This window comes from Channa argus, chromosome 5 (genome assembly GCF_033026475.1).
Source record: "Channa argus isolate prfri chromosome 5, Channa argus male v1.0, whole genome shotgun sequence".
Taxonomy (NCBI): domain Eukaryota; kingdom Metazoa; phylum Chordata; class Actinopteri; order Anabantiformes; family Channidae; genus Channa; species Channa argus.
In genome coordinates this window covers 29283165-29310983 of record NC_090201.1, presented here as the reverse complement: position 1 = coordinate 29310983, position 27819 = coordinate 29283165, and the positions used below count along the sequence as shown (strand labels likewise).

General features: G+C 40.3%; 2 protein-coding genes across 9 annotated transcripts in view; one reads left to right on the top strand and one right to left on the bottom strand.

Moving 5' to 3' along the window:
- The window catches only part of matn4 (matrilin 4), a 30219-nt gene extending 25405 nt beyond the window's left edge, over positions 1-4814 (bottom strand). For 2 of the 4 annotated variants that reach the window (XM_067505128.1, XM_067505129.1), the window contains exon 1: positions 4565-4812. The gene's annotated coding sequence lies outside the window, so the exon portion shown is untranslated. Of the gene's footprint in view, positions 1-4564 lie in introns of all 4 variants that reach the window. The other 2 variants (XM_067505127.1, XM_067505126.1) reach the window with 2 other exon arrangements.
- Positions 199-22073, top strand: rbpjl (recombination signal binding protein for immunoglobulin kappa J region-like). 5 transcript variants are annotated; one of them, XM_067505131.1, is made up of 13 exons: positions 199-438; positions 849-898; positions 4473-4617; positions 8731-8865; positions 9101-9171; positions 9302-9417; positions 10906-11083; positions 11264-11401; positions 12174-12286; positions 14096-14236; positions 14363-14518; positions 14656-14759; positions 16336-22073. In XM_067505131.1, the coding sequence occupies exons 2-13, from the start codon at positions 862-864 to the stop codon at positions 16637-16639; spliced, it is 1638 nt and encodes a 545-aa protein (XP_067361232.1). In that variant the 5' UTR covers positions 199-438; positions 849-861; the 3' UTR covers positions 16640-22073. The 5 variants fall into 5 exon arrangements, with proteins under 5 accessions (XP_067361232.1, XP_067361235.1, XP_067361231.1 ...); XM_067505134.1 differs by having other exon boundaries at positions 802-898; positions 10909-11083; XM_067505130.1 differs by having other exon boundaries at positions 802-898.
- Positions 22074-27819: the final 5746 nt, after the last annotated feature.

Genomic DNA, 27819 nt, shown 5'->3' with positions numbered 1-27819 from the left:
ACACGGTGTCAAAGAAACGGTCTGCACATATCTGCAGTGTTTGCCACAGAGAGGTGTGTGTGAGAAAGTGGCAGTTTAGCAACAGGTGATTATCTCCTTAGCCACACAAACTGAGAGATACAGTACATGTACACACACCTATAGCAGTGGTGTGATAACAGATCCGGGATGGAGTGCAAACATATCTTTTTAATCTCTCTCTCTCTTTAATCTTTAGTCTCTCTTACTGTAGACTGGGTGTAATGCACCCAGGAAACATTGAGCTCTGTGGTTGATTAATTGACTGATGGACTCATGTTTTAACTTTTCCAGTTGAAATCAGAGATGAAAGCAAAACCTCCTGCAAGCTAACTGAGCATTACTGCAGAATTTGGAACATGTGGATGGACAAAGGAGAATCTTAGCCAAGAAGCTACAGGATGACAAATTATTGTTAAGGTCAGCTTCCAGTAAGAGCAATTATTTGTTACTATTAAGTGAATGTTATAAAGTTTGATTCATTAACTGGCATTTTCTCTTGTTGTTACCTCATGGTAATGTTGTCCTGGTCTGTAAACAATTAACAAATAAAAATATGTGTTTGTTAATTGTGTTTGGGATGAGTTTATACAGATAGTGGACCCAACAGCTGAGAAGAGTCTGATCTCAACAGACCATCAAGCTGCAACACAAAGCCAACTTGATGTTAAAATTGTGTGTTTGTTAGTCCAAATAAGTCAACATCACCCTTATTGTGTAGTGAGTTATTGTGCAGCCCTATGGGCTGTTTCACCATTAACTCTGCAGTTGCTTTACAAACAGCTGTGAATGCAGAGTGACCATGAGTGACCCCCTTATAATATCTGCAGAGACGACATCATCATGGATGAGCTGGACACTGTGGACGATGGCAGGAAAGGTGAGAGAATGAGGATTTTGTTATTGATTTAATAGAATTATAAGAAAATGTAATTAATCTTTATCTGAAAAACATCTGGTGGACATATTTTTAACAAATGTTGGCCTACATGCTCTGAATCAGCATTTCTTTGTCCCGCGGCCACTCATCTGCACAGGTGGTCAATATAGACAATATTTATATGAACCATGTGTTTTGGAATCATGGATGGTGTGTCTGACTGATGGATTTTTAATTGGTTTTGGACACCAACAGAGGTCTTTGCACATGCAAGAACAGCTGTCAGTGCAGCTCTGCTGGAAGATGCATCTCTAATGATGTTTCTGGTGCTGATAAAGCATCATTCAAATATTCTCACAAATGCTGCAAATGCAACATAAGACAGAGTCAATGAAATCTGACACCCTCACTTAATGCTTTTAAGATTTAAGCTTCAATTTGTCCCATCAAAACCAGTCTGTTTATCAGATCTTTGTTGCGTAAACCCCAAAACAAAGGCCGAGCTCATCATGAATCAGAACTGTAAACTGGTTTACAGAGGTGGTTGTTAGGATTCTGTCTATAACACAGTTCATGATGGTGAAAATATCCAGTCTCCACAGACAGAGCAACTTTGCTCACTGTGGATGTTGGAGTAGCAATGGGTCATGAATGCCTTATGTGCATTGTTAACCCTCCTTGCTGTTTAGGTCTATCTGCAGTGGCTCCCCAAACTGAGTAATAAACCTGACTGAAATGGACCATACCAGTTTTAAAACTGTATTCTGGGGAAAACAAAGGAATTTAAAAAAATTCCCACTGTTACCCTGTAGTGATTAATATCCAACACTCTACATGTATTTATATCCTATTTACTTGTGTATATTCTATACAGCCATGTGACTCATGACCCTTGAGAAGTGCCCAATGACCTCTTTCGGGGGTCATGACCTTGAGGTTTAGAAGCAGCGACAGATGACAGATTTATGAACCTGTTGTTCATGTCCTGTTGTAACATTTGTAGATCTCAATTTGTGAGAGGCAACATGACTAAGGCATGAACTAGGACCTAGGTAACACAATATTTCAGTCACTATGCACTAGTGTCAAGGCTGTACAGAGTTTGAGCCTGACAGCAGAGATCTTGTTCTGTTTCAGACAGTTTCATACTTTAACACATACTTTCTTGCACTGAAGAATGTGACATCATAACAGCCATACTAAGTATTGGACAAGTAGATGTGACTCTTAGTGTCATACTTTAAATACAGAAAACTCTGCTAGGTAGTAGGGTGGGGTGGAGGGTTGGAAATGGAAGCAGAGGGCCTTCAAGTGGGAGACAACATTTTGCTTCCAATTTAAACTGACAGTCGATGTTTGTACCATTTTGTTCAAACTCCTTTTCAAAAAGTACTGGGGATGAGTGTTTGCTAAATTAATCTGGAAGGCTATAAATTAATAGGTAGAAAAAGACACACATGTTCATCTGATGTTTGCTTTATAACTGTGCTAGTCACATGGCTCTGTGGATGGTAATGTTTACATCTCCATTTTGGTGTATTTTAAAAACTATTGAGGATGGACCTTACTGACTTTGGTTATTCCTTAACCTTTTCTATAGGATTAAAAGTTATTATTTATTGAAAGTAAATTAGGATAAAATCCATATTCCTCCTAAGACATTTGTGTCTCATGCTAATTAACAAAAATTTGTGCGCTAAGATGCAAAACTAAACATTGCAAGAAAACGATTAAGATTAAAGCAGCAACTGAGAGAGTGGGATGTGGAAAAATGAAGGAAAGAGTTATTCATACAGTGTAGTTTTACTCTATGTTTGATTGACATGCTGGATTCACACTGGGATAAAAATGCATCAGCTTTGTAGCTGAGAAGTTATGGAGACAGACACATGAAGACCATATGTTAATTTACATGAAAATCATCAAGTTCTCTCTGATGCTCTCTAATATCGGATACAAGCTGAAGGGGCATCTTCAAAGATCCTGCCCCAAAGCAGGAAGTGCTGTGCTTGAAGAGGGAAACAAACAGCCGCCTCCTAAGTCTCTTATTTTTACTCACATGACTGCCTTTTGTGGTCCTGTCATAACCACTACAGCCACTAGTGGGCACCTAAAAGTACCACGTTTGTAGTTAAATGCTTGCACGGACTTAGTGAAGCTGCAAATATGAGTAGATGTCTCTAAATGTAGATCTGATGACATTTAATGTTCTTGAAAGCCTATTTACCCTCATTTAGCTACATGTTAGCTTCAACCTTTTCAAAGACACTGAGAAGCTAAAGAAAATGTATTTTCAGCCACTGACAGTGGGAACGAATCAGACACAGCCGCTAAACCTGCAGAAACTACAAATTTTCACTCATAGCATAAATAGTGAAAATCTTTTGACCCTCACAGACCTTATTTTAGGCCTTTAAAGCATGCATTCAAAAAATGCATTGATTTAACAAACGAAGGGGGGCCAAAATGCTAACTGATTTCTGGGTTTGGGGACTCATTTCTGGGGCACACACTAAGGGTCTGTAGGTAAATTGGGGTTTTTGAGTGACAGCTGGAGCCTCACTGAGATGAATACAAAGCACTTCTTGTTAGTAGCTTCAGATTGGAACCAGATGTGGACTCTGCTACTGTTCGACTGACTGTCTGACACCTTCCTGCCTGTCTCACTGACCGGCTTCCTGTATGTCTGACTGACTCTCACTGTTTGACTGCTTGTCTGTATGTCTGGGTGGGTGTCTCAGACAAAGTTTTACTATTATTTCATTTCACAATACAAAAAAAAAACTGCAGCAGCAGATGAAAGTCTCAGAGCAGAGCTGAGAAGCTGTAAAAGGAAAAACCACAAAGCCACAAATCATTGTCATTCCATTATTGACCTCTCTGGCTGTCAACAGCTGTCATTCACTGTCACCATGGAAACATGTCTTTTTGGCACTTTACTGTGAAACTTGCATTGGACAGAGAGCAACATTTAGCCTGTCCTGACCTTAAACACCACTGTAAAACGTCTTTGTAGTAGACTGTACACCTACCTGTCTGTCCGCACAGAGCTTCACCTCCAGCCAGCCAGTGTGAACCCAAAGCATCTCTAACTCACATTCACATCTATTTGTTTCAACAGATATTTTTCGAGTTTTTATTGTCTCTTATTGGTTTTCTTCGGTGAAAGTCTATCATTATTTCACTTTATTGCAGACACTCAAAGAAGCAGCAGAGCAGAAAGGTCAAAAATAAAAAATAATAATTGATAGGACTAGTTCTAGTTCTGAACCACGCAGGACTGGGCTGTGAAATATAGTAAAAAGTGGCACCGAATGTCTAAAGATCAGTTTATTGTCATTGAAGACAGAGGAAACAGGAAATCATCGAGCGATTAATATTGACTTAAAACATGAGGAACTAATTAAGTTTCTGCTGATCGATTAATCAGTCAACACAGGGCGACCATCTAACGGTGAGATCGAACTCACATGACTCTGCTGATTTAAACAGCTGCTTCACTTAAAGACTTCTGGTAAATTAATGGTCATTATACGTATTTTCCAAATTGTCCCTTTCACTCTCGATCTGCCAGAAACGATGCACCAGCCAGGATTGTCCCAGGCAGACGCGGCGCTGGTATACCCCCCTCCTGTGTCCCCTGACCCGGTCAGCCCTCTGACTCACCTGGGGACGCTGCTGTCCGGACACGACGCAGCGAGCACCGGTGGATGGAACAGGTAGGACCTCCGCAACAAAACAAGTCACAGTGTCTTGATATAGACAGATGATGTCACGGTGTGCAGATAGTTTGTGCAAAGACGCCCCTACCGAGCTGTGAGCAGCTTCGATGTGAAAATGCGTTCAGGGTCGCTCCGTGACCTTTCCTCGGTTTAGCTCACTGGTGGAATGAGGTGGTGGAGGAATGAGGTTGCAGGTATTAAAAGAGCAGGAGGAGAAGTATTTGAGAAGACTGAGACCCCACCCCCACCGCATTTGTAGGCAAACTTGTGGAGAATTTTTGAGAGATGAGGTGGGGGCCAAATGTCTCTTTAACAAAGTCTTACATTTTATCCTATTGCACCCAGTTGTTCTCAAAACGCTGGGTACGTTGAGTGTTGGTTTAATCCTCTTCAGTCATTGTAACACTGCTTCATTCAACACAGTTCAGCCATGTTGAGTTGTTTGTGTCCCCTCATTATTACTTTACATCAAAATGAGCCACAGAATCTTCAGCCACAGACAGAAAAAAATGCTTTTAAATCTACAGTTCTACCCAAAACATTATAATCAGCATCTGGTTGTGGATATGTTACAATTTTTGTATGAGACAATTTATCGTTAGTCTGTGTTTGTTTTCACTAAAGTTTTCAGCCTTTATTCAAACAGGTGCTGCTTACTGTGATAACTTGTTCAGGTTTACATTGGTAATCACTGACAGTGAGAATATATTCGATGGAGCAGAATCGATAACCATCCGTTCAGATGATTTCACGTGGAGGATCTGGACAACCAGACAACATCATCTGATCTGGAGGCGGTTTTTAGCCAAAAGCACAGAGACATTTTAATACAGGGAAGTTTAACAGCATTTACTCCTCAACCGGAGGAATGTTGGCACATGGTGAATCTCTGTACAGAGGACAGAGTTCCATACACTTAATAAATTAGTCAAAGAGGAGGATGCTGTAAATATATGTTGATCTGCTAGTTTTAATTCAGGACATAAATGATCTTGGATGCTTTGTGTGAGGCAGCAATTTCCTTTGAAAATTACGACTTTTGTAATTAAACAGCAGTATCCATTACATAGCAGATGTTTGTTATGACTTTATTGAGACAGATGGACTTGCTTACCATGGGAGTGATAGTGAGTGTCCCTCATGGCCACCAGGGTCACTGATTACGGCTTGAGTGTCAAAATGTGTTTTAAAATCAGCCTGTGTAAGAACAGAAAGCACTCATGTGCAAAAAAAGTCATAGCAGACATTTACCTAAACGTTTGATAAGAGTTTTAGTGTAGAACATGATCCAAACAACACTTTCTGTCTGACAGGGGGCGAGGACAGGTTGGAGTATTCACTTACTTTGACAGTTTGTCTCAGGTGTTGAACGCTTTACAGTGTCTTATCCCTTTTACATTTTTAGAGCACAGAGACCTGTTAAAAGATGTTCACTAACAAACAAAATGAAAACTGTAATTATTACACTTTCCACCACAACCGCCAAAACAAGTTTGGATCAGAGGAACATTCCTGTCCTCCTGGTCTGTCCTCAGTCTGTCCTGTGTTCCCAGTGTAAAATACCACAGAACTCCTGACACACTGACCTTTGACCTGTGACCTTTAGAGAGAAGGTCCAATTTAGAGTACTGATGGCACCCCCATACACACACACACGGAGTCTGTATAGTGTGAGCTGTAGAGGTGTGTGCAGGGTCAGTGAGATCACACCCAACCCTCCATAGAGCTGAGGGGAGCTGCAGCTGATTATTCTCTCTGGGTTCAGCAGGTTCACATAGTACATACCCTGGTTTGCTATACAATATTGTTTGCTTCAAATAAATAGTTTGTCATTTCAGGAAAGGTGTGGATTCAATCTGTGACAAAAAGTTAAATGAGAATGATATTTATATGGGAAATATGAAGCTGCATCATAAAACCGATTCTCTCCAAAAGGCACAAAATCCAAATGAGCAAATTAAAAGGTGTAACAATAAGTTCAGTTTGCATGCATATTAGAGACTTGCAGGGAACCATTCAGATTTAATAATAACCTGTGTGTCAGCTCAAATAGAAGCAACATAAAAGAGGAAAACAATACTTAGTAGATCAAGAGTTTAAATGTATCAGGCCAAGTAACTAAAAACAGCGAGCTGAAGCCTGTTTTACATATGAACTCTGGTAATGTCAGGAAAATTCAGCCTCGGACATTGTCTGAGTGAGACGTGTCCTCCTGTTTGCTTTCAGCGCGGGTTCACAAATCTGAGCCGTGCATATTTAAAAAAACAAATGTTATATCACTTGACTACAATGGCAATCGTGTGACAGAAGTGTCAACATGCCCATTTGATCGCTTTGAATCCGCCTGACAATTTGGCACAGAGCATGCACCATAATATGGACATTGTACTAGAACACAGTTGGGAGCATCTTACTCAGAAATTTGGATTCTTGCTCTTTTCTAGTTAAGTCAGGAGAATTTCAGGATTCCTGTGCATGTGTGAAAGGGGCTTGAGAGATAGAATGGGACACAGAAGAAGGGCCTTTTGTAGGTGGACCAGCTGCTACTGATTGGTCAGGAGAATGTAAACCGCTGTATGTCTACATGTCTCCTTCCAGTCCTCTTCTTCCAGCCCTGGGGCAGTGACTCTGTGTCGGAGCTGCTCATTACGTGGTCACTGCTGAGAGAAAACACACTTCATGTGACAGCTGCTATTGTCAGCAGAGGTCCTTCACCTGCTCCTCAGCTGAATATTCAAAATTTAATCACACAGATTCTGTTTGACTCTAATCACCAACACAAAGTTTTCCCACATTCAAACAAATACACAAACATGTTTTTAATGTCTAATAATATGTGTGTTTAGACTTATGAGTTATTAACTCATTTGACAATTTCTGTTATTTTCTTGGTAAATTATATAAAATCTAGCAAGAAAAGAAAAGGTTTTTGTACATGTCATATTTGTAATAGAACAGCTGTGAATTTGTATCTTCAATGTGTCAGAAAAAAGAGAAGCGAGAAGCCGAATAATAGTATAAGTTCTAAAAATTACTGTTTAATATGTGAGTAATACAGTCCTGTCGTATCCTTCCATTTACCCATTGGAAACTGTCTTTATTTATCTCTCACTTCTGCTGATGGCTGGAGTGTGTGGAGATGATACTGTGACTGTGACTGTCTCAGGTGTTCTGTGCCAACCTTAAAAAAACTGATACGTACACTGAACTCAGGTTTGCTCGTGTTAAATCAGTTAATCTTTGATTATCTCTATCATCATGTAACGGACATGATCATTGGGATTAAAATAGAAAACAAAACAAAATTAACAGATTCACGTTAAATTCCTCTGCAAACCAGCTCAGGTCACCCTGACCTTTGACCTCTTGCAATCACAATCAGTTCATCTTTGAGTTTGAGTTGACATCTGGACTTCCTTAAAATATAATGCCTCAGTCTGCTGCTGTCACCAGCACGGCGAGAGGCACAGGCTCCAAAAAGAATCAGGTTTAAGGAAATAGTAAAAGATTATGTTTAGGGAAAGATATTTTAATGATATGTGGACATTAGAAATTTGGTTCAGAAATTCATGTTCCTAACTTTTACGTTCCATAAATGTTTTAGTCCCTTCATCATCTCCAATATCCAAGTTTTAATGAGAAATGTTGGATGTTAACAGAGCAAACATTAGCCAGACATTATCCTGCCATCAGCTAGTTCAAAGCACCACTGTCACCAAACACAACCTTAGCTGCTGCACACACTGATGTAAATGGTAAACGGCCTGCACTTATAAAGTACTTTTCTACTTATTGGTACTCAACGCGCTTTACACTGCTTCTCATTTACACTCACAAAAACACACACACTCACAGAGAAGCTGCTATGCAGCTGGCCAACTCTCGTCTGTAACAACTGAGTTGGGGTTCAGTGTCTTGCTCAAGGCCACTTCGACATGTGACCAGCGCTGCAGGGAATCAAACTAAGAATTGCGGGATTGGTGGATAACCGCTCTACTTTCCTGCACCACAGTTGCCCCACAGCTGATGTAGAAATGCCAGCTCTCTTAATGCCTCCATAACCCCTTAAAATACACTTTATTAACTGCTTTTGTTTGTAACCAATATCAGAAGACTGGATTCAGCTTTTCAAGGCAGTCAGTTGCTGGTAACAACAAGGGAACCAGCGAGAGAAGCCAACGCAGACCAGAGCGTGATTATCCTACACGCCAAGGTGGCTCAAAAGTCCTACGGCAACGAGAAAAGGTTAGGTGACACTTCACGCCCAACACAAAACTTAATAGATATAAATGTGAAACATCCAGTTTTTACAAGAGATGCAATCTAAAGGTCACATCAAGTATGGATTAATCTTTAGTTTGTTTGGTCAATTAATCGATGAATTGTTTAATCTATAAAGTATTAGCTCATGTAACATCCAGTACCCAAACATTTACTGAATGTCTTTAATGCTGTAGTTTAAATGTTTCATTGCCTCCAGGTTCTTCTGCCCTCCTCCTTGTGTTTACATCAGAGGCCATGGATGGAGAATCATGCAGGACCATCTGAAAGGTTCAGAAACTCTTTCGAGTTATTCCATACTTGTTCCGTTCTCTGTTTCTCTGTTGGCTTTCACACGTTCTGTTGATTTGTTTTCCTCCCATTCTCCCATCATTCCTCTCCTCCTGGCGTTTTCCTCCAGCCGCTGGTTGTGGGGACTCTGTGTATGGACTGTGTGGCTACATGTGTCTGGACAGCTCCAGTCAGTCTCAGGCAGACATGTTCAAACTAGTCTTCGATGAACAGCCAAACTCCAGGGTGAGAGACCTTTTATGTGTCTGATGTGTCTGTCATGTTCCACAACTGTCTGCTGTGTTTTCCTGGATAGTTTTTGTCAAAATCTATTTCCTGAAATGATAGAAATACCACTTTTTTTAAAGTTTAAACTGGCTCTATTATTATTATTATTATTATTATTATTATTGTTGTTGTTGTTTTTGTCTTTATTTCTTTTCAGGCAACAGTAAATGAGTGATGGGTTATGCAGTAAGTTTATGGTTATGGGACCTTCTTGTTCCCAAACAGTGGATGAAATCACATCCTCATGCATGAAATAGGTCTTTAGCGTAGGAATTTAGGGTTTTAAGAGCCAATGAGCTTGTAGCGGTGTGTTCTGCACACAAAGCCACATTCGCACAGCTGATATGTCTGACAAGAAGTTACAGATGTTCTTGCCATTCTTAAAACTGTGGTCTCTTATCATGCACTGATTCGCTAAGCTGAATAGTCAAGGGTCTCTCTCACTAACAGACTGATGGTGATTCAACATATTGAATTGTCCGAAAAAACAACGAAGGGGGGTCCAGTGAGTGCCAGCTTTGGCACTCATTGGACCCCCCTTCGTTGTTTTTTTCAGGACCTCAAGGGATCATCTGAGGGCCATGAATGTTCCAACTATGCCATATATACAAGCATAGTACTACTCACTACTAATGGTTTGTGGAAAGACTGTAACAGATTTGTTAACATTCAGAATGTTTTTGATAGAGATGTTTGTATAAATGATAAACCAAGTTAAATTCCAAATAGCACCAGTCTTTCGGACATCATGTTTCTAAAGTGACAACATAGTTCTTTTATTCTCACAAATGTGGGATTTATTTCTGCACCCCGAACCAGGTTAACAATAATTAGAACAACTATTATTGTTTCTAAATGTGGAACCAGTAGCTGCAGTTGAGATAGTGATGATAAACTGCTGCTAAACTCAGACCTTAAGCCTGCTATGTGTGTTTTCCTAGACAAGACCTCCTTTATTGCTGTCGACTATTGACTCGAAAAACAGTCACACAGTAAACACAATGTGTGTTCGCTGCTGTGCTGCTTTTTTACTTCATGGGAGAAGAAACTGACGTCTGCATTATTATTCTGTGCATCAGTCTCAATGTCATTCAAATACTGAAAAAGGTGAAGTAAAACTGGGGAAAATAACTAGTTTGTTGATATAACCTTTACAAAATTTAATCTTCTCATCTGCCCAGTACGTTTACATTTACATTCAGTCATTTGTCAGACGTTTTAAATCAAAGCAACTTACAAGTGAGGTGCAAATGCAAGAACGAGCAGCAAGTTGTTTTTCTTTTGATAGATTGAAGCGCATAAGGGCGGAAGAGTTTACTGTTTAAAGTATTTCTGAAGTCTCCTTCTTCTCATTCTCAGTTTCACTCAGACTTGGATTAAAGTTTCAACTGAGATGACACGTCCTGCCCCCTGCCTCATACACACTGTCTCTTTGTGTCTCTGCAGCAGATGTTTGCCTGTGCCAAGTCCCTGTTCATCTCTGATCAGGACAAGAGGAAACATTTCCGCCTGCTGCTGCAGCTTTTCTTGGGCAACAGACGGGAAGTGGGTTCTTTCCAGAGTCGGATGATCAAAGTCATCTCCAAGCCCTCGCAGAAGAGACAGTCTATGAAAAATGCAGACTGTGAGGGACATTCATAATGTTTTAGGAGTTATTTAGTCGGTTTGTAATTAACTTTTAATGCAACATGAATGATAAAATTTGCATCTGTTAAGTGGTGCATCAGCCAGTAAAATGCACATTCTTGCAGGTAAAAACCACGTTGTGCATTGTGTTTCACTTTTCTCTGTTCTGTGTTTTCAGTGTGTATTTCTTCATGCTCTAGAGTAGCTCTGTTCAACCGTTTACGCTCGCAGACGGTCAGCACTCGTTACCTGTCGGTGGACAGAGGAGTCTTCATAGCCAGTGCCCGGCAGTGGACAGCTCTCACCATAACCATGGGTAAACATGCACAGACACAGCTTGTGTGTGGACTCTGTGTGCACAGTTACTCATTCGCATGTAGATGTATGCCTCCGACTGATCGCACTGAGCTTCACAGTACTCAGAAACTTTATCACATTGCTGAATATTAGTTCACATAAATAAGAGTTTGGATGGACTCGAATTGTCCTCTGCTCTTTTCAAGTTAGGTCTGTCTTTTCTTGGATCCCCCTCAGATTGGGTTTGTCTTTTTCAGGAAGTCAGGTTTGCACAGGTTTTCAGAATAGTTAAGATGCTGGAATCAGTGTCTTTCTGCAGCAGGAGTCAAAGAAACTGATATATGAATGATTAGTGGCATCCAAGTTTTAACTCCACCACACGACCACCCTGCATAAATCCAGTCACTGTGCCAGTGTTCAGTATTCACCAGTGTTTCCCTCATACACATCTGAAAAAGCCTGTTCAGTGATCTGTAAGCCTATTTATTTAACACAGTTCTCAGTGTCCACGGACCCCACACTACTAAGACCCAAACCTCACCCGTTCGTCTGTCTACACTCGCTGCTCTCTGTAGGCAGGCCCACACAAACCACACAAATACACACTTTTTTTGCCTTCATTCATCTGTTGGTTTGAATGTTGAGTCTGTAATGACTTTCTGTTGAGAGATCTAAGATACCCATTAATATACAGTCTATGAATATTCATACAGAGGTGTGTGTGTGTTTGTGTGTGTGTGTGTGTGTGTGTGTGTGCGTGCGCGTGTGTGTCTGTGTGTGTGTTTCATCAGTCGAGGACCATCATTCAGACCTTGGGGACTTTGTGCTGAGCGAAGGTTTTGTCTGTTACGGCTGTGTGGTCCGGTTAGTGTGCACTGAGTCTGGAGTAGCTCTGCCACCTATGGTAACACACACACACACACACCTACATGCATTAAACACAAATGTGCAGTTTGTGTTGTTTATGTCCAGGTCAGAATAATTTTGCCTGTTTGCTTAGAATCTGTTAAGCCCCCATGTCTTTGAAGGGAAAGCCCTGATATGATGACAACATGCTAAACTTCTACCACTGACTGTAATTTCCAGGCACAGCTTTAATCAGTACTGGATTTGAATCCTGTTAGAAATGCTGTGCTGTTGCTTCTTCCCACAGAAGATCACTTCCTGTAGCTGTCTGGCCTGATTATTTTATGTGGTTAAATCGCAGCTCTGATCCTTTATGACTTACAGATGTGATCCTAAAATGTTGTTACTGTTGAGCTCGTCCTGATCTTGAAGTTCCACTTGGACTAAGCTTTTTGCAGAATTCCTCACATTTTGCTGAGTAGACCCTTCTCTGTACCCTCTCCAGTTGAGGAGATGAAGGCATATCTGCACTCTAAAGCTTTATATGTTTTTGTAGTTGAGGCCCATTGCTTTGTTTGAAGACAAAAACCTTTTAACTTGCGTGCTGAGCATTTTGATTCGATGGTTTGACCACGGTGAATGTAGACGTACAGAAAAACCGCCTCAGCTGAATCAGCTGCTGCACAATTACCTAAACATGAGAATACAGGGTGTGTCAGAGCATCTGAATGTTTAGATCAGCTCCAGGGCTGGATAAATAATCCGTTATACAACCTTCTGCAATGAAGCGACCACGCTGTTCATACATAAAGTATTTATATCAAAATGGCTCAGCAGTAACTTCCAGTTGTCAGCATGCTGTAGGAGGCTGTATCTCACACAATTGGCATGTGTTTGATTTAAATTGCATTCCATAAATTTTCTAAGGTGCAGTAGCTTTGCGGCTTTGTTATTTTAACCGCCCGACTGCTTTCACTTCACTTGCTCTTAATATAACTTCATGAAAGAAGTCACTTAGACTTCTTTCATGAAGTTATTTTCATAGTCTTACAGTCATTGTTTTATAAACTGTTAGAGGAGTTGTGTTTTTTAAAGAGACAATACAGACTGAGTGTCGGGCAAATATTTTTCATGACTGAACCATGTGAGTAAACTCCCATATTACCATATGAACATGTTCCTCAGAAGGGAGACTCCCCATTCTTGATCTATTATCCCTTATGTGCTGTCAGTTCATTTGCTTTAAAAAACTAAACTCTAATAGTGTTTGCATATTGATAATTAAATTCTAAGTATTTCAATAAACTGGGGTTCAAGGGCAAATGTTTCTTAGGAGATCGAAAATCATAAGGCACAAATAAGCCAAACTCAGTGTATTGGAAGCTGACTGAACAAAACCTGACTGAAAAAAATCACCAAGTGCAAAATGCCACTACAAAACTAATAATTATCATCAAGGTGTGAGGCAATGGATATACTATAAGTACTATATACTTAAGATACAAGTTGGATGGACTAGATGGAGAGGACAAGAGGGGAGGGATGATGAGTAGTAGGAGGAGGCGACTAAGGGGAACTGCAAGATTCAGGTGAGTGATGTCAATGATCAGACCGATGTAAGTAGCCGTGATGTCAGTAGCCCGGCGTCCAGAAATCCACAGTCCAACACCCGGTACTGTCTGTCCTATGATCCAGTCCAGTCATAATACTAAACGGGAATTATGAAAAGTTGGGAACATAAAGTGAAGTTGTGATCACAACACAAAAAAAATATAATTGATTATGCTCATAAATTATGTTTGCATTCCTTTGATTTCTAGTTATTTGTTTTCGTGACTCTTGTTTTTTTATTTTAAAATTTTACCAGGTGATTTGTAAGGTCAACAAGCAGCACGCAATCTTAGACGTGGACGAGCCGGTTTCTCAGCTGCACAAGTGCGCCTTCCAGTTCAAGGACGACCCACATGTCTTCCTGTGTTTATCCAGCGACACCATTGTAAAGTACCAGGTGAAGCTGCCTCACTCTGTCCCTCTTTCTGTTCTTCACTTCCTTTTTCCATTCATCAACATCCTCCCTCTCTTACTTGTTCTTCCTCTGTCCCTCTTTTGAACATTTTCTTCTCCTTCCCTGCAGGCTCAGCCCAGTAACAAAGACCCTGGCAGAGTGGTGCTGAATGATGGAGCCTGTTGGACCATTATCGGAGTGGAAGCAGTTGAGTTCACTTTTAATCAGGGTACAGCCTTCATCCAGACACCAGTTAGTCCTTTTCCCATCATCACTGGGTTAGAGGTGAGTTTTACAAACTTTGCTGTTAAGCAAGTCTAATTTAGAAACACCAAGCAAACTATTGTTTCCTGCATTGAAGGTTCTGTGTGTGTGTGTTTGTGTGTGTGTGTGTGTGTGTGTGTGTGTGTGTGTTACTGCAGGTGAATGGTGGAGGACATGTTGCCATGCTAGAGATCAGTGGAGAAAACTTCAACCCTCATCTCAAAGTCTGGTTTGGAAACAACGAGGCTGAGACCATGTTCAAGTGAGTAAAATGGAGACAGAAAGAAGATGGTGTGAAAGGAAATGAGGAGGAAGTCTGCAAAAGTCTGGTGGACAGAGACTAAAGATGAAAAGAGGGAAAGAGGTTAGAGTCTTATGTTGTAGTCATAAGTTAGGAGACGGTCATGCTGGCTTACAGGAACCGTCCTCTCTCTAACTCCTGTGTGGGAGTCTGGGAGTTAAAGAGGGGGAACTGCAGAGACTTGTCCCCTCACAGAATCTCATGTGCATCATGAAGAAAAACAGTGTCTATGACGTCAGAGTCCACCTCAGATCCCACACCTGAAGTGCTGCGATATCATAAGTCAGCGTCTCTGACTAGAAGCCGCTCACCACAACGTTCTCCAAATATTCTTTCCATCTGCAGCAGCTTGGCACCGTAGAGCAGAGCTGTGTTTGTGTTACACAACGTGCTGTTTGTGAGAGAGGCTGCAGAAAATTAGGAACATGATACTTCTCTGGAGTGCAGGTCAGAGTGAAATACCTATATACAAGGTGGAGTATATAGAAGGGCACTAAAAATGTCTGCTAGTCAGTCACAGAGTTAATTAAGAATTTACAGTTTTTTAGTTTTAGAAAAGCCAAAATAAAGTGTGGATTATTCAGTTTAACCTTTAGCAAATATTTTGTCATGCCAGCAAAACAAAGCATGTTCTGTAAATTAGCAATCAGTTACATTTCTTACAACAAGCCATAAACAGAGAAAATTAGCTCCTATGTTCATCACAATATTAATAAAAGTTTAGTGAATCTCATTAAAAACGTGATTCAGTGTTATTCAGACGGACCTTTTAGTCAACAAATAATCTGTAATTCTTTGGATTGTGGAAAGTCCACGTAGGAAGGCTTCAGGCAGGTCAGAGCCCTGTTCCTATAGAACTTCCTGCTGGAAGTTCTGTTGGGTCATTGTGTAGTTTTGTCCTTAATTGAGGACATTATTTTTTTTATTTAATTTTTTTATTGATTTTGTAACATGAGACAGGGACGTATCAGAGGAATCAGTTCTGAACTTGAGATGATGTTTTCTGTAGGTTGTGGTGGATCAGTAGTTAGCACAGTTCTCCTGCAATTAGAAGGTCTAAGGTTCAATACCAATTCATCCATCCAATCATTGAGTCTTTCCCAGCTGCCATTGGGGGAGAGGCAAGGTCCACAGGAGGAAACCCACACAAGCACAGGGAGAACATGTAAACTCCACATGGAAAAGCTTCAGACAGTCATGGAAACAAACCTGAAACTTGCTGTGAGTCAGCACTGTCCAGTCCACCCTGCTGCTTCCCAAAATTAATTTTCTGTTGTTTCTAGCAGCCAATTACTCAGAAACAGCAAAATTCCACTAAATGTTTTTTCTAATAAAATCAAAAACTTTTGCAGAGAGAACTTGCAGAGTCTGTGACAATTGGCTTTGGATTCATCACTGAGGGACTTCTTTAATGTTTGACTAGTCATGTGATCATGTGTTTAGGACTTACACTGTGATTCTTACTCAGACCAGTGGACGAACGACTCACCTTCAACAGATTGTTTCATGTTCTGACTGTCTTCTTCTTTGTTCTTAGGTCTCCTAAATCTCTGCTCTGCGTTGTTCCTGACGTGTCGGTCTTTAGTGATGGCTGGCGCTGTCTGCGTCGCAACGTCACTGTCCCTCTGTCTCTCATCCGGTCAGATGGCCTGACTTATCGCACATCCTTCAGCTTCACCTACACCCCCGAGCTCCACCTGCCTCTGTCGGTCCGTGGAGCAGCAGCAGGAGTTGGGAGGACGGTAGGGGGGATGGACGAAGGACAGGAGGACGACGCCCTGTTAGAGACCATCCACCAGGAGTTCACTAGAGCCAATTATCACCTCTTCATGCAGAGTTAGATGAGCTGTCCTCATGGAGGTTTGGATTCTGATCATCAGGTTGAGATTACAGATTTGTGTGTATCTGTGCTGCTCCTGCATCTGGGAACCGTTTGCATGTTTAGACTGAACTTTAAAGGCTTATGTCTGGATCAAGATGACTCTTTAACACTTTAAGGCACAGGAAACTATATTACAAGAAAATTATGAGACATGGAACATGGTCATTTGTGCCTGAGTGGTAAGCAAGGGCCTACATGTAGACCGTCCAGACAATCTCAACAATCAATATCTTCATTGATAATTGTCACTTTATCCATTTAATACCATGAAGGAAACACATTTCACATGTTTGTTTAAACTCCAAGATTAAATCCTACATAAGCTGTTATAGAACAAATGGCTTGTTGTGGTTCTAAACTGAAACAGTAATTTGATGCTGACATCTTGCTCTGCATTTGTTTCTTTTTAAGCTTTAATATCAGGTGTTTTCTTTGTCTTGTTGGAACTCGTCATTCTGCCGTGCATCTATCAGAAATCTAAACTATTTCCATTGTGACCTTTATTATTTTTATAAATCTTGTTTTCAAGACAGACCTGCCCAAGATTCACTCATCTATGGCAAAACAGCTGTTTTAAAACATTAAGAGAAACCAAAATGAAGTTAAAAACAATGGTTTCAAGTTCCCCATTATCCAAAATCTCTTTAGACTCAACCACACTTACTTTCTTTTTTATTTTAATTTCCTCTTGAAGTTTATTCCAAGTAACAGGAGCAGAAATCTTAAAAGCTGTTTTACCAAATTCAGTGTGAGTCTTTGGGACTTTAAACAAGAAAAAAAGATCATATCAATAACCAGCACAAACAGTCTTTATAAGGACCCCCAGATACGAAGGCAACATCTTTATGATGGCCTCATATCCAAACATCAGCAAGTGATGGTCAACCAACCAAAGAAAAGACAGCTGTCACTGGGTAAACCATGGGGAACATTCAGGACAGGCTGCCAGTCTGTGTTAGCTCATATCTACTGTATCTTTACCAAATGTGGGCTTTTGCTTTCTGCCTGTTTTGTATTGGCATATTTTGTTACACGACCGACTTCCTGTTGTCATATTTGATAAATGTGCAGCAGAGCTGAAAATTATCTGTCAAGTTATCAGCCTTGTCGACCAGTCGCCTTTTTTTCTGCCATTTCCATTCTTTTGCTACTGCTATTAAAATACTGTAGGTTTCCACTACATGTTTTATGTCAGTTGCATCAAACCCTTTGTGCACTTGCCCTTTTCCTGTCTTCCACACCATGATTTCATGGCAGCATAACTTCAGTGGGGATTGTTTCTTGTGCAGGACTCTTTGTAGAACAGATTAAGCTCAGGAAATACTTGAACCTGCTGCTTGAAAGCTTTGAGAAGTGAAAAAACGACACTGAAGAACATGGTACTGTACCTCAGCTGTGGGACTCTATCCCTGAGCAGAGTGGGTTTAAAGCATTTGTGCTGGAACACCACTGGGCCAGACACTGCTCTCCACACCCAGACCTGCTCTATTTGCTCATTGTCGTTAAAAACAAATTACATATAGTGCAATGAATATTATACAGTAAGTTTGTGACTCTTCACTCACCACTGTTGCACCACTGGAACCAGAGGAACAACATGAATATATGGTCCAGTTTAACACTGGACGATGAACTGTGAATGCTCCAAAGTAAAAACAGACCTACAGAGGCTTAAAGTGTTAGTGATGGACAGAGTTAATGCAGAGAGCTGGAGGATGTTTTTTCTGCCGCACAACGAACACGTGAGCTGAGTCTTGTGAGAGAAGGCAGCAGTCAAATGGCTTCTCATTCAATTCTTTGTAAAGAGATGGAAGCTGAGGGCTAACGTGTGTGTGTGTGTGCGTGTGTGTGTGTGAATGTGAATGTCACTCTACTCTAACTGCAATAATCTATGTGGGTTTACAGTGAAACAGCAGCACGGGCTTCTCCCAGATGATATCTGTGAATGTTTAAATTACATGAACATCAGCACTTTAACAAGTGATGGAAGAGTGAGTAGATTTCTAGTTTATTGAGTGTAGTCAAAATGCTGAAAAGTTAAGAAACAAAATTAAAGAAATTGTCTAATTGTGAGGACAAGAGAAAACAGTGCACATTTAAAATGTATGGAAATGTTATGTTTCTAAAATATTTATTTTAGAAATTTGTTTTCATCCTTTATTAGAAAATTCCAACAGTAGATAATGCAGAAATGTTCTGTTGTGAGGTTTATTATCTGCTTCTAAAAGTGACACAAGTTGTTCAGGAGATAAAGCTTTTAAAAGTAATTGTACTTAAAGTAACTTGAGCTTCCTTTCAGGAATCAAAGGTTTCTTTGTATTTGGCTTCGTCTTTTTAGTCTGTTTATCACATATGTGATAAAGTGCTGGTTGCAAAGCAGTGTTGACAGAAATCCTCTGGTTCTTGTCCCAAACACCAACACTTCATTTCAACTATGTCCCTTTAAACCTTATCATGTTTATCCAGTGACTCAAAGTTTCTGCGGAGAAACTCAACAAACCAACAATGTGGATATCACCCGACTTTTCCACACTTGTGTTTGATCTTTGTAAGTTAACAGTAATTAGGTTTGTGGCCAAAAGCAGAGGCAAAGAGCTTTTTTTGTTCTGACCAAGTGAAGCAGGAGATAATCACAGCAGCATGACAGAACATCCCAATTGGAGGCTCTATAATAAAACCAAATCTCTACTCATACTTGTCATTATTTACATGGACACTTATCTTCAGTGCAGTTGTGTTTCTGCAGGTTTGTGGACTTTATTTTATTGTAATGATCATTAAAAATAGATCAGTGATATTTCGTGATTCAGTACACAAAGCTCACCTGTCCTGACTGATTTACCTTTCTCTGAATACATTGGCAGACTCGTGAAAAACTGCGGACTTTAGAAGAAAACCAGAGAAAATCCACACAAGCACAGGGAGAACTGCAAAGTCCACACAGAAAGGCTGGGATTTGAACCAGGGACCTTTTAGCTGCGAGGTGGCTGTACTACCCCCTCCATCACTGTGCAGCCTGCCTCAATAGAATGTCTTTTAGGACAAATTCATTCTGATCCAGACCTGTCTGTAAAAGTTGGGACAGTATCAGGATTTAATTGTTTATATTAATTTACAAGCCAAGTAAAGTAGTCTTTTTTAGTCTTTTTTAGTCTTTATCCAAACTTTGAAGTATAATTTTTTTAAATATCTGGTCGCTCATCCAGCCAAACCTCCAACTGCTGCTGCGTTTCTTCACCTTCTTTTGAGACCTCATGTGTCTGATATTCTGAGGGGAACAGAAATGGCATGCTTCCCCTTCTTCCTACACACTTTCTCCTCTTCCTCCTCATCTCAACAAAACAAACGTGTGAGAGGAAGGAGACGGGTAGAAACACAAGGCCATACGATCGCTGGGGTCCTAATCTCTATCATGTGGGAGAAAGTTCACACTGAGAGGTTCACGTGCCCAAAATATCAACGCCCACCACATCTTCCCCTCCATCCTGCTGAACGAGGAGCTAAATGAAAGAGGCCATTCTTAGGTCTCCATCTATAAGAACACACTCATTCTTCATTCAGACTCTTGACCTCTTTCCACTCTGATACATACAGAAAGCTGCTGTTTGAATGCAGTCTTTCTTTACCATGTTAGAGAAGGAAAATCTGTCAGCTCAAAGTCAAGAAAACTTTTAGGATTGTTATCTGTCAATCAAAATGAAAAAAACCTACAGTATTTAAACGACAGTTCTGATCCTTTAGTAAAATCCAACATGTAGATCATATTCATGTTTGATCTACAGACTTTACCTTGGTATAAATGGAAAAATTAAAATCTGTATCTTTGATCGTCCTCATTTGAATCTGTTTGTTAGGATTTATCAGTTTTACATGAAAAATCAAGTAAATGAACTAAATGAACTAGACTGAATGTGGAATGTGGGAGAATTATCCATATTACTGCATCTGCCCCCGGTCTGTGATCTCAGGCTTTTAACTCACCTTTAATTGTAAATGGCTGCTTATCTAAAGCACTTGTTGCTACTCATTTACTCACTCACACACTGATGGCGGTGCTATGCGTGAACCCATAAAGTGACACTGGTGGATAAAAGTTTTTCTTTGCTGTTAATGGGTTTTAGAGCGATGTTTCATGAAATACATAGAAGAGTTTCATCTTGGAATTCATTTTAGGATTTTCAGTCAGACAACTAAGATTAAAATTCCTCAAAGTCCTCAGAGAGAAAACTCACATTCTTCTCTCTGAGTCTGTTTACAGGAGCAGGTTTATACGCGGCCTCGACCTCCCTGCAGATTCAGCACTCAAATCCTTCGCACTGTGCTTGAGGGGGCCCCTGTCTCTCTGGGTCCTCTTTGTCCATTAAAGCAGGATAAAGGAGTCCACTGTCCAACTCTGCTCTGCTTTACCTCAATCCTCTTCCTGTGTGTCATCACCTCAGCATGGCTGTAATGGACAGAGAAGGCTTGGAAGTAAAGTCAAAGTTATAAGAAAGGACTAAAGTCCTCAGGACAAGTAGGTGAGAGCAGTGTCAAGCTTGTATAACAGCCAGATAAGACAAGTGCAGACAGTAAGACACTGTTTGTCCAGCCAGAGATCAGCATGACATCAATGAACGACCGGTTTGTCCTCAGAGACAAAGACAGAGCTCATCAGTGGGCGTCTGCAGTTTGCAGGTGTTGGGCTGCCGGTGGTGACAGCAGCTGCCAGAGAGGAATCCTACTGCCAGCAGAAGGAGAAACATGAGCAGAATGCTAATAGAGAGGAGCTAAAGGAGCATGGGAAATATGGAAGGAATGCTAATGATGCTTAATAGAGATTATACCCAGGTGGTGGCAGTAGACGTGTCCTGGAACAAACCAGTACTGGGCGAAGATGATGGGAAACCTTTTTCAATGAAACTGTTCTGGGACTGACTGGTAAAAGCTGTTTTTCCTGGACTCAGCTTCACTTTAACCTGCTGCTCCTCTCAAATAGTCTGTTGAGAGGTGACACACATGTAACAGCATCAAATGTGCTTAACATTGTCCACTCACAGCAATGAAGTTCTGTGCTGCTGTTACCTTTACATATGTAAACGTGGCATTATGTTGCTATTGAAGAACGTGATTAGACCTGTCAGCAACATAAAAAAATGAAATTTATTTTGTTCTACATTGTCCAAAAGAAGATACTTTAGTTTGGAAGATATGCATATTTAGAAAATGCTTTTTGAGTCAGTTTATCAGAGTATTCAGATAATGTTTGGTCTTTAGGAATACAAATTTGATTTGACATTCATATTTTTATTGGTTAATCTGCTGGTAGCTGTTGGTGTCTTGTATGTCATGTAATCCTATACGGAATTAACCATTTTGATGGTACGATGCAAAAATAAAAAAATCATATCCTGTGATTCATACAGTCATGTGCAAAAGTTATTATAAGTCCTAATCATGTTATTTTCTGTAAAAACCTGAAAAAATGATCTAATCATAGCAGGTCTCAGATAAACAACAACATTTATTTATTTTCACTGTGCCATTATTTATTCAACAAAAATGAAGCAAAGAACACAAAAACACATCCAGCATTCCAGGAAGACCCTCCTCACTATTTCCATAAGGTTCAGGAGGGAAAGTTGCAGCCATGTGCTGCTGATCATCAGCCTTTGATGAACTGATCATTAGCAGGTCTGAAGAGTTTTGTCAGTTTGCAGGTCCGGACCATTCAGGTGTGTGTTACCACGATGTCAAGAGGGGGGGGGGGGGGGGGGGGGGGGGGGGATTGTGTAAATCAGAGGAAGTCAGGCTCATGTGCAGAGTGAGATTTTGAGTAGAAAGAACTCACCTGAGTGTACGACCTGGTCAGCATTAGGCCTAAGGGTGAGATGTGTTGCTGTGTTTGTTACATAATGTTTCCACCAGCTGCAGCTCACAAAGTCTCTGTGCACAGTTTTGATTGTTTGCATAAATGTTCACTGTTTGAAAACCTTTGAAATCTGGTTGCTTGTGGTAAAATCCAACAGAATCCTCAAAGATTGAATGATAACTGTAAAATCCTGTCAGTGGACACAAAGGGCAAGGCGTCGTCTGGCAAACAGATGTTTCTGAGGAAAACGTTTAATATGTCTCATTGTCGATCAATTTTTGTTTTTAAACTGCATTAAGTTATGGTTTATGACGACACTAACAGTTCAGAAACATGCACATTACAAAACACAGTGACAATGACAAACAGTAAAAACACAAAACCACATTTTGACAGCGTCTGTAGGACAGTGTGTGTTTGAGTGTTGCAATGACTTTTGACCTGCAGTGGAGTTGCCGAACTTCACATCCTCTTGCAACCTGCCAACTGAATACCACACACACACACACACACACACACACAAGGACAGAGGACAATCACAGATAGACACTGATATAACCAGATACACATCCACAAGTGAACTCGGACTGAATCTACACACACACACACACACACAAAGAAAAACAGAATACACACACAGAAAACACAGAACAGTGTGTTCCCAGTGGAGCATCTGGAAACATACAATCCAACAACAAGAGTTCAGGTGAGTGCAGGGTGAGTTAAATGTAAACTCAGGCTCACAGCCAGATGGATCAGTACAGTACATGTTCCTTCAGCCCTGCATTCAGCTTCATGGTGGTGTGAGTTTAGAGGCTTGTGCTGAGGATCAGAGGAATATTTTTCATAACTGAATTACACACACTAAGCATAAACTGGCCTCAACGTTCATTGTATGTGTGTGTAGAAAAGTATTTATCCAGTGCTGATCCAAAATGATCAAATTAGCATAAGCATCAGCATCTAACTTCAGTAGTACCACAAACTGCAAACCCATGTGTGTCAAAAAGTTTAAGCTGTAAGAAATAATCTAAACCAATTTTCTTGTGTTGCACTGATATGAGTGATGCTGTGTTTTGTGTTATTTATTAGGTTTATAGTTCAAACAGTTTTAAACCACAGGTTTGTGTTTCTGGTTGAAGTAAAATCCAAAGTAAAGTTTGAGTGTTGATTTTCTGTTCCTCTCTCACACTGACATCCTATCTTCTTCCTTCCTTCTCTCTACACCAGTGATGCATAGATTCCAGATTTTAAAAAGGTGGAGACCTGTATCACCTGAGACACACGTTTAAGTGGATTAATCATTATGGTGTAGAGAAAAACTATCAGAGTTCTAAGTGGATTAATAGTGTGGAGTATTGTAGGAGGAGTGGGACAGACTGGAGGTCAGAGGAAGAAGTTGGGGGGGGTGATGCTGGACAGGAGGGGAGGAGCTGAAGGCAGAGTGGGCTTGTTAAAGGAGGTTCTGAGGCCAGCTTGGGACTGCCAGGAGGTGCCTGTGTGGAGGGTATGACCTCAAACCAGGTTTTTCCTGTGCAGTTCATTCTGACAACAGCTTCAGTTCTTCATCTTTGTTTCTATTTTTTTTATTGTGTTTTAAATGTTTGGTAAAATCAAGGCAAGATTGACAAAGTATATTCATTTACCCCCTGAATAGCAAGCAGGAAAGATGGTCACTGACGGCTCCACAGGTTTTCTTCCTAAAGATGTGTTTTAAATGATGTTAAAGCTCTTTGTGGTGGAGGTCACTGTACACCAACTGTGACATGTCTGAGGCTGCTCAGTGAAATAAACTGAAAGTCACTGAGCCCAAATATGTGTTAGAGATGTGGATCTGATGGTGTGTGCAATAGTGGGGGTGAGTAGTTAGACAGAACCACAACCAAAAAAGAAAAAAATCCATCCCGCATGACGGTGTCATCAAATGATGTGACTGAAGCCTTTAGAGAGACGTGTTTGTCTTCAGTATGTCAGTGCATCTACAACACAGAGTGGACAAAATGTCATAACACAATACATTTATGTTCCAACATCTGCTACTCTCTTAAACAGTTTAAACAGAAACTCAGCTCTCTTGGATTAGACTGATTTAGATTTAGCTGCTGTACCTAATAAACTGCAGTGGGTGTGACAGTACACTGTGGTTGGGGGACGAGCGGCTCACACGTAGATTTGCCAGAAAGACACAAGTGTGTTTGTGATATTGTGTGTTTAACACCTGCTACAGCTCTATCCTCACACACACACACACAAACAAACACACACTCACTGGTTCTCTGCAGGAGACTTTGCTCACATGACCACCCTGATGCTGCTCCACCTGACAGAAATAAAGCGCTAAATAAATTTGTGTGATTGAGCTGAAGGAAGAACACACTGACCGTCTCATTGGGGTGTTGGAGTGCACGTGTTTGGGATAAGGAGGCTGTTGCTGCTTTTTTTTCACAGTTTTTCTGTAGCTCCTTTCTGTAGCTTCCAGGTTCTGGTCTTATCTTGTCTTGATTACTGCAACGCCCTGTTAATGGGGTTACCAGTATCCACAATATAACTCTTGCAGATGATCAAAAACACGGCAGCTCGCCTCATTTTTAATCAGCCAAAAATGATTCATGTCACACCACTGTTCAGATCTCTACACTGCCTTCCTGTAGCTGCTCGCATCAGGTTCAAAGCTCTGTCTCTTGGCTGTGATCACGTCAACAGCTCCTGCTGACCTAAACACCCTCATTCAGTTCTACAATCCGGACGGGAAGGACTGTCTCCATCAGTGAATGATTCAATAAAAGCACCAGTTCCCACACAGTATGAGCACATGAATTGAACTTTACATAACCCGATATAACTCACAGAGACACAGTTTGGATGGACAAATCATCCAGAACTTGCCTATGTATCGTCTTAGACACTGATGTTAAACATCTGATGAGGTCTAGTTCTCAGACGTCACAAATAAAAATAAAATTCACAAAAATAAGACAGTGGTTATTGGAAATACAGTGTGTGGTTTACGCGCAGAGACTTGTTTTCCTTGTGTATTTTCTATTTGAAAACATTGATGAAGTGAAGGCTCGTTTTAGAAATTCTTTAAAATAATTAAATAATTAACAGTATTTGTTTATGACCATTCACTCCTGAGTGTTTCAATGACCCACTCTGAGCTGATGCCAGTGGAGATTCATCCAACCAATGACAGAAGTGAAACGATGGAGAAGAGGATGGAAAGTGTGTTGTTTGTGTGCAGAACTGAGGTTGGACACAAATAAAGAGCCGCGTGGAAGCAGAGACCCTAAAGTGTGAGTTGGCTGATCAGGGTAAGTTGTAACTGTCCTGTTCGTGTGTTTAGTTGATTTATTTCCTGTCCTTGATTTTTATTTTGTTGCCCTTGCTGTTTGGTATCTTCACCTTCCTCGCTTGTCCTGACTTGTTTCACCTGTTCCCTTGTTCTTTTCTACCCAGTTCTCCCCACTGTTCTATGCCAGTTCTTTTTGTATTCTTGGTCTGTGTTTTAGTTACTCCTTTTTGTTATGTTGTTGCCTTAGTTTATCCTCCACCTGTCTGTTTAGTTCCTGCTCCCTGTATTGGTTAACTCTTGTTTATTTCTCTCTGCCTTACATTTAGTTGGTTATTATTTATCCTGTCTGTTTGTTTCTGTTCGGTTCTGTTCATTAGTCCTCGTTTCTTTATCCTTTCACTTGTGTGTTAATGTTAGTTACGGTTTTGTCTGGTCCCTGGGTTAACTCTACATCTAGTTCTCTCTAGTCTGTGTCCTGCTTGATCAGTATGTGTGCACCCCCATAGGTTTAGTAGGGGTTGTGTCAGATGTCCTCCTTGTATGTGTATAGTCTGTTTTCGTTGGTCCCCTAGCATAGTCCCAGACGAAGTTGTCCTCCCCTTTTGGGTATTTTGTATTGGGTATTAAAATCCATTTTCTTTGAAGATTCAACTCTTTGATTATTTCAGTTATTCCAAGTGTATATTTGAAATGTTTGTACAAATTAGTATTTAACTTCATTTAAAAATGTTATTTCCTCACTATAATAAACAGTTTGGTCATTGAACAGAACTGATCTAATTTCTCTAAGTTTGCTTAAGATGAGATCATGTGGCAAAAAGTGTTTGTGAACATCAGCATTAAAACTTTAAAATAATTAATAAACAATATGTAAAAAATATGGGCTAAATAATAAAATGCAGTATATTATAAAAACAAATGAAGAAGAATATATCATACAGTGGAGGTGACAGTCCGTGCTAAGCTTAAAGGTTTTTAGTCTAATTTAAAAAATGACTCTAAAAGAGGGAGATTATTAATTATTAAGGTTAATCCAAAAGTGCTCGATATGAATAGGCTCTTCAAGCAGCTGATCTTCTCTTGACTCTATAGTATACAGAACAGTCCTGAAGACTGAGAGCGGATGAGTCCAGATGGACTGAACAGGTCTGAGCTTTACATATGTTTAGTTGTTTCATCGTTTGCATGTTGTCATGTTAATGATGATCAACACAACATTCTGCATTATCTCATCACCTGTGGATCACAGGAAGAGAAGGAATTCTTAACTCATCTTCACGTACAAACTAGTGCTGCACACAGTTGCTCCTTGTAAAGCTTCTTTTCTTTAAGTGACAAGTGAGCTGAGCCTAAGGCAGTAAAAAAGAAAGTTGTGTTTAAATCTTGTAGTAAAACAGTCAGACTCAGTTATCGACTGTGGAACTGCTAAAAATCATTTTCTCACATCTTTAAAATGTCAGGATCTGCCCCTGAACACAGCACCAAGTTCAGCTGGATTCAGTTTTCATATTATTATTGAATCATTTACCTCACTTATACCTCACTTGTAAGTCGCTTTGGGTAAAAATGTGTGCTAAATGACTAAATGTAAATGTAAAAGTAAATCTTAATGACAATAGTTTACATTACCTAAAATTTACTGAAGACTTCATGAGTTCAGACACTTCACAAACCCCCTACAACACTTTAGTAGAACTTGGTATTGGTGAGTACTAAAATATAAGTACTTGTACTCTTGTAGTCTGGGAAATCAAGACATATCTAGTGGTTTTGATGGATCTTTGTGTTCACTTTTTTTTGTGGTGTTTCCATTTCTGAGGTGGTAGAATAATGTAATACCTGCTTATTTCATCCTGATTGTCAGTCACTGTCACAAATATGAACCTCGTTATGACCCATTTACCTATGTTCAGTTTGACTCTGATCGAGTGTTTGTTTGCATCATTAAAGCAGTAAATTCATCAGTGTGTTTGTTGTTCATCAGGATAATTCAGAACTT